Here is a 16,326-nt window from a genome sequence, read left to right on the forward strand (position 1 = left end):
ACGCATGGTGGAGTTTTCTAGGTTGAATGCAGAAGCAGAAACCTCTATAAAGCCAAACGTTGAAGGGATTTGCCAAAATGTAAAACAATGCCACTCCACTCATTTCTGTTTCTTTTGGAAAAGTCATTATTCATAAAAATATGTTATTTATGTTAAAGTAAGGGTTTATTATTGTTAATTTAAGTAAGTGATAAATAACAATTTTAACATCTTTCAGTATTAATCACTAATATGGCAAATTTTGACAGAGATAATCCACATAAATGAAAACCCTTTGGGGTCTTCAATAACGTCGAAGAGTAAAACAATGCTGAAATGAGAGGGTCTGAGTACAGCTGCTTTAGGGTATGCTGTGTAGAAAGTAGGAAGGCAGGGTAGGACAAGGTATATAAGTGTTCTTGGGTAGCCTTCTCAGGCAGCAATTTCTGCCATGACTGGGATCCAGTTTGAGTTAATTTTTGTATATGGTGTGAGGAAATAGTCTAGCTTCATGCTTTTGCACGTGGAAATTTAGTGCCCCAACACCGTTTGCTAAACAGACGACTCAGTCTCTCTGTGCCTTGGTAGCCATAACTCTAACGTGAACTTTAAAAGACCACCTTGCAAGGCATTGTGACATTTAATGAGACAGGGAGAGAAAAACATGGTGTGGGTTCCCTGAAATGTAGCAGATGGTCAATGCTCATAACTGAAAAAATGGACCATGGATCTGAAAGTGCTCTGAGGCACGGGCCATCATGATTACCACATGACCAGAGCTGTTCCATCCCTAAAGGTCTTTAGCACCCATGGCCGCATTTTCTTGTCACCAAGGCCTGTGCCATCCTCAGGACACTGATTTGCAACCCCTTTCCAGGAACCTCTGTTTCTCAGTGGTCCTGAGAATCCCTTTTTCTTTTCCTCTTCTCTTTTTTGTCCCTTACTTTCTACCCTAAGTTTTCATTAAATGTTCTTGGTTTTAATTACTTAATTTTAAATTGTTAACTTACTCAAATCCTTTTGGCAAGGGGGTGGGAAGGCATGACTGAATGAGTGAGTCAGTCAACTAAAAGTCCCCTAATTTAAAGACTGAAAAGTGAAGCTCCTGCAGCTAAAGTGACTCATAGGGGTCATCCCACTGCAGGTGTGAGAGGTGAGGCCGTGTGAAGCCAACTCCAGGGCTCTCCACAGTCCTCATTTCCTCCTCCCACCTTGGAAACATCCTTTTAAATCACGTCTCCCTCCTCCACAGTGTTTGCAACACCTCCTGATTTAGTTTTCTCTCTGAATTTCATTAGTGTCCCATTTACCTCCTCCTCCTGATCTCCCAGCCGTTAAGCAGGAGGAGGCTGAGTTGGCAGCAAGGGCTCCGCCTCCTGACCGAGGGATAGGGGAACTCACAGAGGAGGAGGGAAGGACCCCTGGGCTGCAATGCCAGATGCTGTTCTGGTCCACTGGGCTCAAGACAACAGATAGTAACTAGGTCCTGTCTGTGCGTCAGGCACTGAGGGCTCAACGATGAGGAGCTATTCTTGCCTCAGGAAATCCCCAGGCTCAAGGGGATGAATGGATAACGTCTGTGTCATGTGGTGAAGGGACTTCACACTCCTGGGCAGGCAGAGTGAATGCATGAAAAGTGAGCTAGTGGTGGGAGGAGAAAGGCAGTGGGGACATTCCAGGAAGAAGGAACAGTGTATGTGGAGGCTGGATGGCTTGAACAACAGTAGAATGTAAGCAAGTCACAATATGGAACCTGTTCAATGATTTGTTCTTGCGCTCCCTCACTGAATCTTTACGAAGTGCCTGCCATGTGCCAGGCATCTTTCCAGGCAGAAGAACACTGCAGGGGCCAACAAAGTAGGTCCCTGCCCTTGTGGAGCTTATGTTCTAATAGAAGAAGACAGAAAATAGGCAATTAAGCTTGTCTAGTAATACGTGCACTAGGTAGAGACAGAAGCTATGCAGAAAGATTTAAGCGGAAGAGGGTCCCAGAAAGAACAGGCCTGGGAGGACTGCTCCTTTGCACACAGTGGTCGGGGTGGACCCCGACCCTCACCTCCACCCTGCTCCACCTTGCCCACACCCGTGGGCCCCTGCAGCCCCTTGAGCAGTGAACATGCTGTTTCTCAGGGTCCATCAAGTGGCGGCAGGGCTGGGTGAGCAGGCTGCTGCAGTGGTCGAGTTCTGAGATGGCATTCGGACCAGTGTGGGGACAGAGGAGGAGGTCATAAACGCTAATGAAGGGGCAGAAGTGACTGAGTGAGTGTATATACAGCACAGAGCACAATGGGAGGGATGGTGGGAGATGAGGCTGGAGAGAAAGCGGAACATCCCAGAGGGAAGAATCTTCCTGTGCCAAGGTGCACATTCAATCCCATCCTGCCAGACTCAGATTCTGCAGCCTAGTATTTTTGCAAAGTCTTTCCTGCACCGATTTAGATGAGTTCGACAGGACCAACTACGTGGAAGGTCCCCATGTGGGGATGAACAGCCGAGTCACTTGGGCTGGGTGTTGGGGAACCAGGGAGAGAAAGTCCCTGGGGAGAGAGGCGTTGAAGAGGAGGAGAGGAGACCACACGTCAGGTTTAGATGGGGTGGAGGTCTAGATTCAATGACTTTTACATTTTAACTTTCATGTCACTATTACAAGTGAGTATGGTGAGGTTGAAGAGTTCAGCTTTTATCTTATTATGCTGAGTGGGCCTTGGTTTTCTTATCTTAAAAAATGGGGTAACAAGAATACCTTATGGGGTTGTGGGAGTCAAATGAGGTACATCAATCAATGGCTTGGCACAGTGTCTCAGTAAATGTGACCCCATTTACCTTGTCCCTCTAAAGAAAACAAAGCATCTCTTTTTTTTTTTATGAGATGGAGTCTCTCTCTGTCACCCAGGCTGGAGTGCAGTGGCACAATCTTGGCTCACTGCAACTTCTGCCTCCAGAGTTCAAGTGATTTTCCTGCCTCAGCCTCCTGAGTAGCTGGGACAACAGGCACCCACCACCATGCCTGGCTAATATTTTTTTACTTTTAGTAGAGACCGGGTTTTACCATGTTGGTCAGGCTGGTCTCGAACTCCTGACCTCAAGTGATCCACCTGCCTTGGCCTCCCAAAGTGCTGGCATTACAGGCATGAGCCACCACGCATAGCCAAAAGGCAAAAAAATATTAATGGAGCTCCTCAGAGAACCTATGTCTCTACTGCCGAGCACTGATCTCAGTTTGTAGTTATATACTTGTCAGGGTGAAGGAAGAGACCACCTTTGTTTTTATTCCTTGTGATATCCCCAAAGCTTAACATAGTGCTGGGCTCCTGGTAAATCTTCCATAAGTCTTTGTCGAATAACTATATAAATGATTAATCAGAAGTTATGTAAGGTCCAGACTCTAGCACTTTTTATTTGGAAGACCTTTGACAAGACAATTTCTCTAAGCCTCAATTCCTTTCCTGTAAAATGGAAATCATATCTACTGTGGCAGAGGGAGTTACTGCTCTTAAAATATCCATGTCTTCCCACACCTCCTGGAATCCTAGAAATCAGACAGGACCACAGGGCTAGTTCTGGTCAATGGGTAGTATGTCACTTCAGGACCAAGTCATTTAAGAGTCAATGTTCAACCTTCCAGGGATTTCCTCCTCTGCTACAGAGACCAAAATGGCCAATCATCCAGGCCAGGTCGTACCCCTAAAATAGGGCAGAGATTTCATTAGCCTTGTCCCTAAGCCACTAGGTAGAGCAAAACTTTCCGCTAACCTTGGATGGATATGTAGCATGAGAAAGAAATACACTTTTGCTAGGTTAAGCCACTAGGATTCTGGAGTTAATTTATTACTGCAGCATAACTAAACCTAACAAGACTCATATTTCTATGCTGAAAGATTGCTGGAAGAATAAGAAAAAGTGCTTAGTACCTAGTAGGCTCACAGTAGGCTTTCAATAAAGGCCACACTCCCTCTTCCCTGGATCCTTCCTTTGCATCCTCAGCCTCCCTCAATGTGACCAGCTTTCACTTACAATTTCACTCCTCTCTGTACCATGTTCCTTCTGTGGCTTGAAACATCATTCCACTTTTCCCATAGAACACAGAAGTTTCCTGCTGTTTTTTTATTGCTTTTCTGCACAGCAATATGAGGAAAAGCTTCTAGAGAGCCATCTTAGCCACTAGACCTGGCCTCCAGACCACCTGCCTTCCGGGCAGCCTTCTGCTCACCTCCCTGTATCCCATTCCCCACTGTGCCTCTGATCTCACTCCAGTTCAGCTCAAGATATAGCCACCAGACTCTGGGCCCTGCACCCTGGTCTCCTGTACCCAAGAATGACCTTGATTGGCATTGCTGCCTCTCTGGTCCTAGACCCACATGTGACCTCCTTGCTGCCAGCACCCCCATCACATAACTGCTGGATACCCGATCCTTGCCCACCTTGCCCTCCCACCATGATGGCTGCCAGGTTGGTTTCCAGCAACCGTTGCCACCTAACAGTCCTACTGCATCTGCTCCAGGAGAAGGCTACCTTTACTCTGGCCAGACCTCCTCTACTTTCTATGCTGCTAAGCCGCAAAAGCCTCTAACCAAAAAACATGCAAATGTTCAGAGTCTGAGATTGCATTTCTCATCAAGGCCACAAATTTGCAGCTAATGATGGAAAATCAGAGCAGACAAGGGGACTGACCTGGCTCCATGTCAGCACGTTCTGAAGAGTCAGCAATGTTCGTGGGCCCTGCAGCCCTCTCTCCAAGGCCATTGGATCCTGAAGGATGGTGCGGGATCTTTTCTGTTGAAGCAGAGAACACAGATCCAACTGAGCGAGGTGGCAGGATGCCCCAATCCTTTCTCACAGACCCTCCACTCCAGTAGTCACTGCAAACACACACCATGGGAAAATGAGGCTTGTTCCTGGTCCCACAGCAATGAAGAGAAGCAAGTGGGGCCCTAGAACCCTGCAAATCCCACACAGATGCTTCCTCTATGCAGCCTTCCTGAGAGGCTCAAATATACCTTCCTCTATTCTCCCATCTCATCTTGTGCTATGGGAGTAATGGTCTTGTCTTAAAATCATTGTTTACACATATTTCCTTGAGTGAACCGAACCCTGCAAGACAGAGACTGAAGATCTGCCCTTTTTACAACCCAAGCACCCGGCACAAGGCTTGGAACAAAGTAGGAACTGAGTGTTATTTGCCCAAAGGATTGACTGCATACTGTGATGGGGGTAGAGAGGGAATGGAGCATGGGGTTAAGGTCTAGGGTTAGTAGCCAGTGGCCCCCGTTAACAGTTCCGTCACAGATTCACCAGACAAATAAGTCATTGACCTTCTCTGAATCTTACTGTCTTGCTACTATGGTTTGAATGTGTTCCTCAAAAGTGCTGGAACCTAAATTCCTCAATGTGGTAGTATTGGGAGGTAGGGACTAATGGGGGTGCCTGGGTTGTGACGGCTCTGTCTTGACGAATGGATTAATGCATTCTTGTAGGAGTGCGTGAGTTGTCTCAGTCGTGGGTTGTTACAAAGCAAGGCTGGCTCCTCATGCTTCTCTCTTTCACATGTGCTCACTTGCCCTTCCGCTTTTTCCCCTGGGATGAAGAAGCAGGAGGCCTTTGCCAGATGCTGGCACCATGCTCTTGGACTTCTCAGCCTCCAAATCTCTGAGCTAAATAAATTTCTTTTCTTTATAAATTACCCAGTCTGTGGCATTCTGTTACAGCAGCAGAAAATGGACTGAGGCACTTGATCTATGGGATGGGTCAATCTTCCCGTAATATACCACATGGGAGTGTTGGAGTCACCTGGGCAGAGGTCTTTACACAGAAGAGTTCCGGTTCTGGCCCAGCTGCTGATTGCAACCTCTGGCGAATGACTTCCCCTCTCTGAGCCTCAGTTTCCTCATCTGAAAGAAGGAAACTCTGAACTGGAAGACATGTGAGGTCCTTTCTGGCCCTAGAATCCTATGACTATATATTTGATTTATAGGACTCTGGGACTAAGGAGATACCTGTGCAAAATAAAGGTTTTTCCAAATGAAGATAAGAAAGTCTACCCTCCTCAAAAGAAGGGTAAAGGGAGGTGCTAAGGTTTTAGGTCATTTGCTTCAGGTCATTGTAAGAGAAGGAATAGGAATTTGAACATAGGCCCTCAAAGATTCAAGGTCCCTGTACTTTTCCTGCCCCATACTACCACACTCACCCATAAAAAATACTACAAAATGCCTTATTATACAAGAGACCCACTAGGCTAAAGATTAAGGCATGAGGGTATACTTAGGCACAGGAGGTTAACCCCCCAAAAAGTCATTATTTGAGAAGTTCCCTGAATTCATTTTTCCCAAATAGATCTAGGGTCCTAGCTAAAAAAAAATTACTGTCTATTATAAGGTGAGGAATTGCTGGTAATTCCCATGAAAAACAAAATGCACTTCATTGTAAAATTTTGTGTCTTTATCTACATTTAATATGTTTCTTTATGGCAAATTATTTTAAATAAAGAGTAACTCTATTAGGCAGGAACATTCACCAGCCTCTGGCTAAGCACAGAATATCCCGTTGGTACACTCCGGAGACTGGCTCCTGAACTCCCTTCAGGGTAGAATTTTTCTTCTTTTTTTTTTTGTGAGATGCGGATTTTGCTCTTGTGACCCAGGCTGGAGTGCAGTGGGATGATCTAGCTCACTGCAACCTCCGCCTCCCGGGTTCAAGTGATTCTCCAGTCACAGCCTCCTGAGTAGCTGGGATTACAGGCGCCCACCACCACAGCCAGCTATTTTTTGTATTTTTAATAGAGATGGGGTTTCGCCACGTTTGCCAGGCTGATCTCGAATTCCTGACCTCACGTGATCTGCCTGCCTCAGCCTCCCAAAGTGCTGGGATTACAGGCTTGAGCCACCATGCCTGGCCAGGGTAGGAAAATTAATGGGCACAAGTAGAGTTAACAAGAGTTTGGGAGTAAACTTAGTAAAGTCCTTATAAATCATATTATATTCATTAAGATTAAAAATAGGCAGTACACCAAGCAGGATATGACTATTATTTTATGCATTTCGAATAGGCAATAATGGCTATTACACCTTTAATTTTTATTACCCTGCCTTGTTCATTAGAAGTTTACCCCCGCTGCCCTGCCACACACACACAACCCCACCCCAGGTTCCAAAGACAGCAGGAAATTGGCTTCCTTGGCTATAACAATGGGCAAGGGACAAGGTACTTTCTCAGGTGTCCCCAAGTGCCAAATGTCTGGTGGCTTTTAGGACACAGAGCTGTTAGCTTTGTCCCCAAGGGCCCTGCTGGGGTCCTAGTCACATAAGTGATATGTATGTTTGATGCTTGGATGAAACACTCAGATTTCTTTCTCAGGCCCCCTTTTCTGTGTCTGGGTTATAAAACTCCATCATCTATCCCTTCCCCTTATAGCTTCAGGCCAAAGCTTGTGCCTTGGCTTCTCAGCTGTGCCTTATGGTCCCTCCCCCTTGAAGAAGCTGCAGAGCTGCAGTTTTTACTCCTCTTCTGCCCTCATCCTTGCCAAGGCTTCAGGGAAAACCTCAACTCTTTGTCTTCAGTCTTTCAATCTGTTTATTTCCTTTTCAAATCCTGTCCCTAAATTCCCCTTTTTTCAAAGTACCTCCAGTAGGCAATACAAAGACAGTTAATGAAACTAAAATGCTCATTGGTTGCTGGAAAGGTTTTAAAAGTATTTATGTGCTAGCATTCTGTCGAGGGGAAATTGAGTTAGGAAGGGATTACAGTATTATTCATTCATTCACATATTCACTCATTCATTCATATACTGAGGATTATTGCTGGGCAGAACACAATAATGATTCTGAAGCAAATCCTGCTTTTGGGAAGCTCATAGGCTGGCAAGAAAAACAAGACATGGCCGTAGGAACTATAATGTTTTGCAGTTTTGTAAGAGAGATGCAGACAGAACCTAATGAGTGGACAGAGGATGGAGAGCTCGCCATGGCTGACAAATCATGGAAGACTGCCTTTGCAGCAGACTTTGTATAAGGTAGGGGACAGGAAGACAGGGCAGGTACTCCACATAAGGGAGGAGAGCCATGGGAGGTAAAAGCATGACAAAGAACAAGTGTAGAGCTCAGCTTTCCAGCGTGTGTGAGCTGTGCAGAGGGGAGTGAAGGACATCACACCCAACAAGAGATGTGGGCCTCAACAGGCTGGGGAATGTGGTCATTGTTCAGTGAGTAATAGGGAGCCTCTGAGTGCTGTTGAGCAGAGATGTGACATAACTGGGGATCTGCTCTAGGAAGATGAATGTGGCAAGCCTTGCACAATATGAATTGGAAGAGGAGTTGCCTGGGGCAGGGAGCTCCTAATTGTGTGCCAGGCATTGGGTAGGCTGTTAGGTGCTTTGATGTTATTTAGCCTTCTAAACAACTGCAGGAGGCAAGCATTATCCTTCCAGACTTGGAGATGAAGAAAGGAGACTCTGGGGAATCTAAGCTGCTTGCTCCAAATCCCTTAGTGAGGAAGCAAGGGAGACAAGATCCAAACCCTGTTCTTTTCCTCTCTAGGCAAGTCATAAAGCAAGCTGTAACCCTGTGTATGACACCATGTACCTGACACAACTGTCTTTCTTCTCCCAGTGCATCTCCCGCCCGTCCACGGGTATGTGGAGCTTGATCATTTCCTGGGTTGCCTTTCAGGAAGGCCCAGGTGGAATTAAATGCAGAGTGCCTCTACTTCTGTTGGATTCCCCTAAAGTGACCACAGATCAAGGAGATAAGATGATGCCTTGAGTTAAGTCAGGTTCCAGAACAACAACACTGACTGCAGAGAATTGCAAAGGTAGCAGGAAACCACCCTCCTCCCTGGCAAGGAGTGTTAGTTTTTGTCTTTCCCTTTTCAGCTAAGCTGTGGTACCAGGAGTAGTGGACACAGAAACCCAGGAGAAAATCTTCTGGACACCCAGGAATCTGCTGGGGCCCTGCAGAACGTCAGTGAGAAACTCAGCAATCCTGTGCTCTGGGCTGACCCCCTGTTTAGGGAAGGCAGCCCAGAGGGCTCCTAATGCACTCGGAACTGTATCATCGCACCTGCAGCCTGGAGGAGATGACCTCCCATCAAGATGCCTGCTATTAAAACTTTGTTTAAGGAAAATAAAAATATAGCCTCATTCTAAACGTGGGACACAGTGGTAAGTGTGTTCTATACTTGACAATCAAGGGTTCAGGTTTGCTGAGAAGAAGCCTGGCACAGGTAAGAGGTGGAGCTTTGGAAGCAGAGTGGGGCTGAATCACAGCTTCCCCAGTCACCAGCTGTGCAGCGTTGGCCAAACCACTTAGTTTTTTTACATTTCTTTATTATTAAATAGGAATAAAAATAATGGACTAGAGAGAATAAGTACCTGACCCTTAGTACATACATAATAATGTAGAATAATTTCTTCTAGTCTTAAATGTTCAACATCATGGGCATTGCTTTCTCAGGGAGGTAGCTTTCCTCCTCACAAATTTACCAATTGAAGAAATGGATTTTTGGAGAAAAAATGCCAAAACTACAGCAAGCTATTCATATCCTTGAGCTAGCTCTTATGACCAGTGTCTTATAATTATTCATCTTTACAACTTCCTTTTCCACCAGACTGGGAGCTCCTTGAAGACAGTGACCACTATGTCTTCAATTCTCAGCACGTACTTTTGTCTCTTTCTACCTCAGCTACCTTATTTTGAGATCTGTATAAACTACAGAGTCTGTAGTTCTTCTGGGATTTTTATGTTCCCAGCCTGGTTTGAAGAGTGACTTTAAGCAACACCTTTAGGAGCACATCCAATATTCTGAAAACCATCTCATTATCACGTAAATTATTAGCACAAAATACTTCACATTGTTACTCTGCTAAGAGCTTTGGTTTCTGATCCAAGCTGATTATATGTGCCAACATTTTCAATAACATCTTAATACGCCAATCCTCCCAGGCCTCTGGACAGAATCAGACCAGGTGGAGAGATCCAGAGTTCAAAGGCATCCTGAAGGGGCATGTCACGGGGGAAAGAAATGAAGCATCACAACTGGATTCAAATCCTGTCTGTGCAGTTGGGACAAGCCAGCACAGTGCCCGGGATCAGGATAAATGCTCAGTAAAGGTTAATACCCTTCTCCTGACTCCTGAGAAAAGTAAAGCCATAAAACTTGTTGCAAGTAAACAGGGAGAGAAGATCCACCACATTCCTGAGTCCATTTAGAATATGGATTTTTTTAAAGCCTTTCTAAGGACTGGATGAAGCAGGTTATTTCATTTTAATTATGGTAGCTGCAGCTGCTGCTTGTGGACTCAAAGACCAATTTTCACATTAAAAAGAAAAAAAAAAACAACACATACACACCCACACACAAACTCACCGAGAAACTTCACTGCATACACAGAACAGCATCTCCTTCAGAGAGCACGTCAGTGAGGTGGAAAAATCTGGAATGGCCTGCTCTAGACACTCAGAGCCAGGTGGAAATCCCTGTGCATGCTTACCCCCGCCTCCCCTCCCACCTTGCCTCCTCTCTGTCCTGAACGTCAAAGAGCAGCTCGTGAGCCACACAGCGTAATGGAATGTTTCACGGTGAGCAGCGCATATTTTTAACACACACAAGGGGAAATAAAGGCAGCAGATGGTTTTATGTAACCTTCCTATGAATTTTTAACTGAGAGTCCTCACTCATGAAGACCTGAAAAGATTTTATTTTTTCTTTTTTTACAGGTCCTCTGTGGGTCAAACCAGCCAGCTCTGGACATGCCCTGGTGAGGCTGTGTGTGTTTGCCTCGGCCAGGTCAGGGAAGCTGGGAAAAGCCTGCTTGCCTTCTTCTGGCCTGGTTTCCACTTGGTGTTCTTTCTCGTGGTTCTTTCTCTGTAAACACACAAGTGGTTCTCAACGTTTTCAATGTTCATAATGGAAAACTCATAGCAAACTCATGAATCCTTCAGAGGCATAGGTGTGCTGTGAAAATCTGAACCAAGTGTAGTCTTATGTTTGAAATGACTGAGGATCTGTGCTGTGGCAGGGACGTCTGTCAGAGAGACAGTCAAGGGGAACAGATGGGGCAGATGTACCAGTGTAAGAGAAAAGATAACAGTTCCCACTTGTAAGTAAGAACATGCAGTGTTTCGTTTTCTGTTCTTGTGTTAGTTTGCTGAGGATAATGGCTTCCAGCTCCATCCATGTTCCTGTAAAGGACATGATCTTATTCCTTTTTTATGGCTGCATAGTATTCCATGGTGTATATGTACATTTTTTTTTTTATCCAGTCTATCATCGATAGGCATTTGGGTTGGTTCCGTGTCTTTGCTATTGTGAATAGTGCTGCAGTAAACATACGTGTGTGTGTATCTTTATAACAGAATGATTTGTATTCCTTTGGGTATATACTCAATAATGGGATTGCTGGTCCAAATGGTATTTCTGGTTCTAGATCCTTGAGGAATTGCCACACTGTCTTCCACAATGGTTGAACCAAGTTACATTCCCACCAACAATGTAAAAGCATTCCTATTTCTCCACGGCCTCGCCAACATTTGTTGTTCTTGACGTTTTAATAACTACCATCTGACTGGTGTGAGATGGTATCTCATTGGGGTTTTGATTTGCATTTCTCTAATGATCAGTGATGTTGAGCTTTTTTTATATGTTTGCTGGCCACATAAATGTCTTCTTTTGAGAAGTGTGTGTTCATGCCCTTTGTCCACTTTTTGATAGAGTTGCTTGGTTTTTTCTTGTAAATTTGTTTAAGTTCCTTGTAGATTCTGGATATTAGACTTTTGTCACATAGGTGGATTGGGAGCTGAACAATAAGAACACATGAACGCAGGGAGGGGAACAACATACATTGGGGCCTGTCAGGGGGTTTGGGGAGGGAGACCATCAGGATAAACAGCTAATACATGTGGGGATTAATACCTAGGTGATGGGTTGACAGGTACAGCAAACCACCATGGCACACATCTACCTGTGTAACAAACCTGCACATCCCGCACATGTATCCCAGAACTTAAGTAAAATTTAATACAGAAAAAAAAGATACCAGGCTCTCATTTGAAACAAATCATGTGTTTAAAGGATATGCAAGAATGGCCTGTAAAAATGGCCTAACAGGAAGCACTGGCAGGGGAGAAAACAGTTCTCAAATAGCCATAAGTGCTAAAAAGCAGCCTGATGAAGTTTATGGTGTCTGTGGAGAGTTTTTTCAATTTTCTGAAACTTGCTTTTATTTAACCAATGTTCACCTTTAACCCCTTCAAGCACATCATCAAAGATTCTGGGATTTAAAAGTGCAGGATAAACACAAACTCTAGTTCTCAACCACTGGAGTTGTCCCAGACCTCTGGGCCTCTGCTCTGCTGTGTTCTCAGCCTGCAAAGCCTTCTCTTCTTCCAAAGCCACTAGACCCTCTTTTATCTATCCTTCAAGAGCCAGTGCAGACACAAACACTTCCGAGAAGCCATCTCTGTTGCGCCCAGCAAACCGAACTGTACTCCCATGCCAAAGAGTCACCAGGCTAGCTGATTCCACCACTAAGTCCCGGGGTGACCTGACCTCTGCCTAGGTCTAGTGCTCTTTGATTTCTTCCTACATATTATACTGTCAGTGATATTTCTAAAATGCAAACCTGACCCTCCTGTTCCTTGTTCAAAGCCCTTATTGCTCCCCTATTGTCACTGGGGAGAAGAAATCCAAACTCTCCCCTATAGCAAGCAGTTCTTTTCACTGTCCAGCCTGGCCGCCTTTCCAGCCCAGTCCCTGGCCATTCTCACCCCAGACCCTGGATGCTTCAGCTAAACCACAGTGTTTTTCACAATAAAAAGGAAAACACACACACACACACACACACACACACACACGTATACACCCACACAAAAACTCACCGAGAAACTTCACTGCATACACAGAACAGCATCTCCTTCAGAGAGCACGTCAGTGAGGTGGAACAATCTAGAATGCCCTGCTCTAGACACTCGGAGCCAGGTCACTCTGTCTTCCATGGCTTCCAGGCTCTTCCCTTGGCCTGGGATGCCCCTTGTCCGCTAGTTTCCCTGGGCAGCACCCCATCATATTCTGGTGAAGCATCTCCCCTCTCCTGGGAACCTTTTTCCCACTGCTCCCACCACGTGGGTTGTGACAGTCATAGGTGCTGTGCGTCAATTATTTCTGGCTCTCTACTTTCCAGGTACATGGTGAGAATGTCTACTCTGATAGGGCCATGTCACTAACTGTGGTGTGAGCTGTGAGCAGAAGTGTACCGCTTTCAGGTGTTAGATTTAACTGCCAATACAAGACCCTCCAGAGCTCTCTCTCAGCACAGCCTGGGTCCCTGGGGACTACGATGAGCAGAAACCCCTCTCCTCTCACCATCTCTATTGCCCACAGACGATGTGGAGTGTAAGACAGGATGAACCCCTTGTTGGTATCAATTCTCTGTGATTTAGAGGATGATGTGCACCCAGCGTGAACTGGCTGATCTGACAGATTCATGGGTCCCATGACAATTGTCATGGTCTTAAACAATCCTGCCTCACTGGCTGTCATTGATTGGTTCAGGGCTGGGCACCTTAACAAGGCTGAGTTAGTCATTGTTCCAGACCCCATTTCTTCCCTTGAGGAGACCAGAACCTGATCAAACATGAACCAATTAGAATTCTTCCCTGGGATTTCTGAAATCAATAAATGAAGAAAGAATGTAGTATCTAGTAGTGCAAATTGTAAGATGCAAAAACTGAGAGCTGTTGGGGACCATGTGGGTGTCATGGGTTGAACTGTATCCTCAAAAAAGAAAATATGCTGGAGTCCAAACCCCCAGTACTCCAGAATGGGGCCTTATTTGGAGATAAGGTCTTTATAGAGGCAATCAAGTTAAAATGAGGTCATTAGGGCAGGCCCTAATCTAATATGACTAGTGTCCTTATAAAAAGGGGGAAATTGGCCAGGTGGGGTGGCTCACGTCTGTAATCCCAGCACGTTGGGAGGCCGAGGCGGGTGGATCACTTGAGGTCTGGAGTTGGAGACCTGGCCAACATGGCGAAACCCCGCCTCTACTGAAAATACAAAAATTAGCCGGGCGTGGTGGCGCGTGCCTGTAATCTCAGCTACCTGGGGGACTGAGACAGGGGAATCACTTGAACCAAGAAGGCGGAGGATGCAGTGAGCAAAGATTGCGCCATTGTACTCCAGCCTGGGAAACAAGAGCCAGACTCTGTCTAAAAAAATAGCAGGGGTGGGGTGCGGAATTGGGACACAGAGACAGATATACACACAGGGACAATCCCAGGTGAAGATGGGATTCACACTGTCCTGAGCCAAAGAACCAGGAGAAAGAAAAGGCCAGGACAGATTCTTCCCCGGCACCTTCAGAGGAGCACGGTCCTGCTGACACCTTGATCTCACACTTAAAGCTTCCAGAACTATGAGACAATACATTTCTACTGTTTAAGCCACTCAGTTTGTAGCACTTTGTTACATCAGCCCTAGGAAATCCATAGAGTGAGGAAAGCAGGTCTGCAGTGAGAGAAGGACGCTTACATGCCTAAGAAAAGCAGACTGGAGCAGCAGAAAGGGTCAGAAAAAAATCTAAACAGAATTAGAGTTCCAATCACAATTCTCCTGCATCTCTGCCTTTTTTTCTGGCTGGAGGGTTCATCTGCTTCTTGGATTCTTGAGATGGTATTATGTCCTGCTTTTTTTGAGACTGGATCTCCCATGACTCCCAGACTGGAGTGTGGTGCCATGATCTTAGCTCACTGCAGCCTCTGCCTCCTGGGGCTCAAGCAATTCTCCCACCTCAGCCTCCTGAGTAGCTGGTGTGCACCACCATGCTGGCTACTTTTTTTGTAATTTTAGTAGAGATGAGGTCTCTACTAAAGACCAGAGGCATGCACCACCATGCTGGCTATTTTTTTTGTATTTTTAGTAGAGATGAGGTCTCGCACATTGCCCAGGCTGGTCTCGAACTCCTGAGCTCAAGCAATCCACCTGTCTCGGCCTCCCAATGTGCTAGGACTACAGGCGTGAGCCACCATGCTCAGTCCTTTCTGTTTGAAGTATGATGGTTTAGAGGGATGATGGTTCTGTCACTTCAAGCCAAGAATCCTAATGAACATTTTAATAATATTTAATAATGATCACGATCATCATCTTAAAGTTCTGAAAATGAGAAATATGAATGGATCCAGGTAATGGTGAATTGACCAGACTGGTAGCTGACAGACAAACAGGCCCACTGCTTCTAAATGCTGTCCAAACATGTCCCCAGAAGACAGAGACAGGGTCCCTCCTGTCTGGCTGCAACAGCCTTCATACATTCACACAGTTTGATCCTCCTGGTGTTTTCTTTAATCTGGTAACAGCCAGAATAAAATCTGAAAAAGATTTTCTTCTGCACAGTTATGCCTTTCTTCCCAATCCAAACACAACTGCATGCCTGGCCCCTTGAAATGCTCCAAAACAAAACAAGAAAGCTCAGCCAAATCCCTCATCGTGTTTTATGTTATTTTCTTGGCTGTACAAACTTAGGAACCCTTTGTTTCTTCTGCTCTGTCCCTAGACTTTTCCTTCCCACATTTGCCTCTGTCCAGAGCTGCTATACCAGCAGCAAGGGCTCCCAGCTAACAGAGGGGGAGAGGGGCACTCTGAGGGAAGGCAAGCTGGAACTGATTAACCAGCTCAGACCTGAGCTGAAGGTTCCCTGAAGCAATTTACCAGCCTCTTGGAATAACCATTGAACACAGGCCCTCACGGGCAGAATGTGGCTGGATAACGGGGTATAGATTATGGGTTTGGTCTTGCAGAGCAGAAGATCATTGTTCAAGGTACATTTGAGCCTCTGGGACAGCCAACATAGCATGAATGAATAGAATCATTATACCTTGATGATCTGTAAAAGGCAACATCCTAGCTCTTCTCTGAAGGACTAGGGACAGCGATGACACTCCTGAGCAAGATTTGATGACTACAGTTTTGTAGAGTTCACACCCTCCCCGAAGTAAAAGAAGCTCTTGATTTTTCCTCATTTATTCTATCCAGGAGACCTTATAAAACATGATGACTTTATCAAGCTGCCAGCTGTCTGATCAGAGAAATTAGAAAAGAGCAGGAGTTTTCTAGAACAGGTGGGGGCCAACTCAGCTTTGAACAAAAGTGGGTGGGTGGGAGTGGGCAGGCTGAATGGATGCTGTGCCAGTCACTTGTGTGTTTGCTCCCAGATCCACTCCCCATGCTGGTCTGCTGTGTTGTGTTCTGCAAGGAGCCACATTTCTCAGGTTCCCTTGCTGACTGGCTTCTGGGGAGGTCGGGCTAAAGAAAGTCCCTGGCAGAAGATTGGAGATGAGAAGACAGCAGCCAGGGTATCTTCAC

At 45.7% G+C, this 16,326-nt stretch overlaps 1 protein-coding gene across 15 annotated transcripts in view; it reads right to left on the minus strand.

The window, feature by feature from the left end:
* The window catches only part of TENM4 (teneurin transmembrane protein 4), a 3,083,677-nt gene that overhangs the window by 550,579 nt on the left and 2,516,772 nt on the right, over positions 1-16,326 (minus strand). For 12 of the 15 annotated variants that reach the window (XM_073019796.1, XM_073019792.1, XM_073019801.1 and 9 more), the window contains one exon: positions 4,651-4,752. In XM_073019796.1, coding sequence (XP_072875897.1) covers positions 4,651-4,660 — 10 coding nt within the window. In that variant the 5' untranslated portion in view covers positions 4,661-4,752. Of the gene's footprint in view, positions 1-4,650; positions 4,839-16,326 lie in introns of all 15 variants that reach the window. The other 3 variants (XM_073019798.1, XM_073019800.1, XM_073019805.1) reach the window with 1 other exon arrangement.

This window comes from Chlorocebus sabaeus, chromosome 1 (assembly GCF_047675955.1).
Source record: "Chlorocebus sabaeus isolate Y175 chromosome 1, mChlSab1.0.hap1, whole genome shotgun sequence".
Classification (NCBI taxonomy): domain Eukaryota; kingdom Metazoa; phylum Chordata; class Mammalia; order Primates; family Cercopithecidae; genus Chlorocebus; species Chlorocebus sabaeus.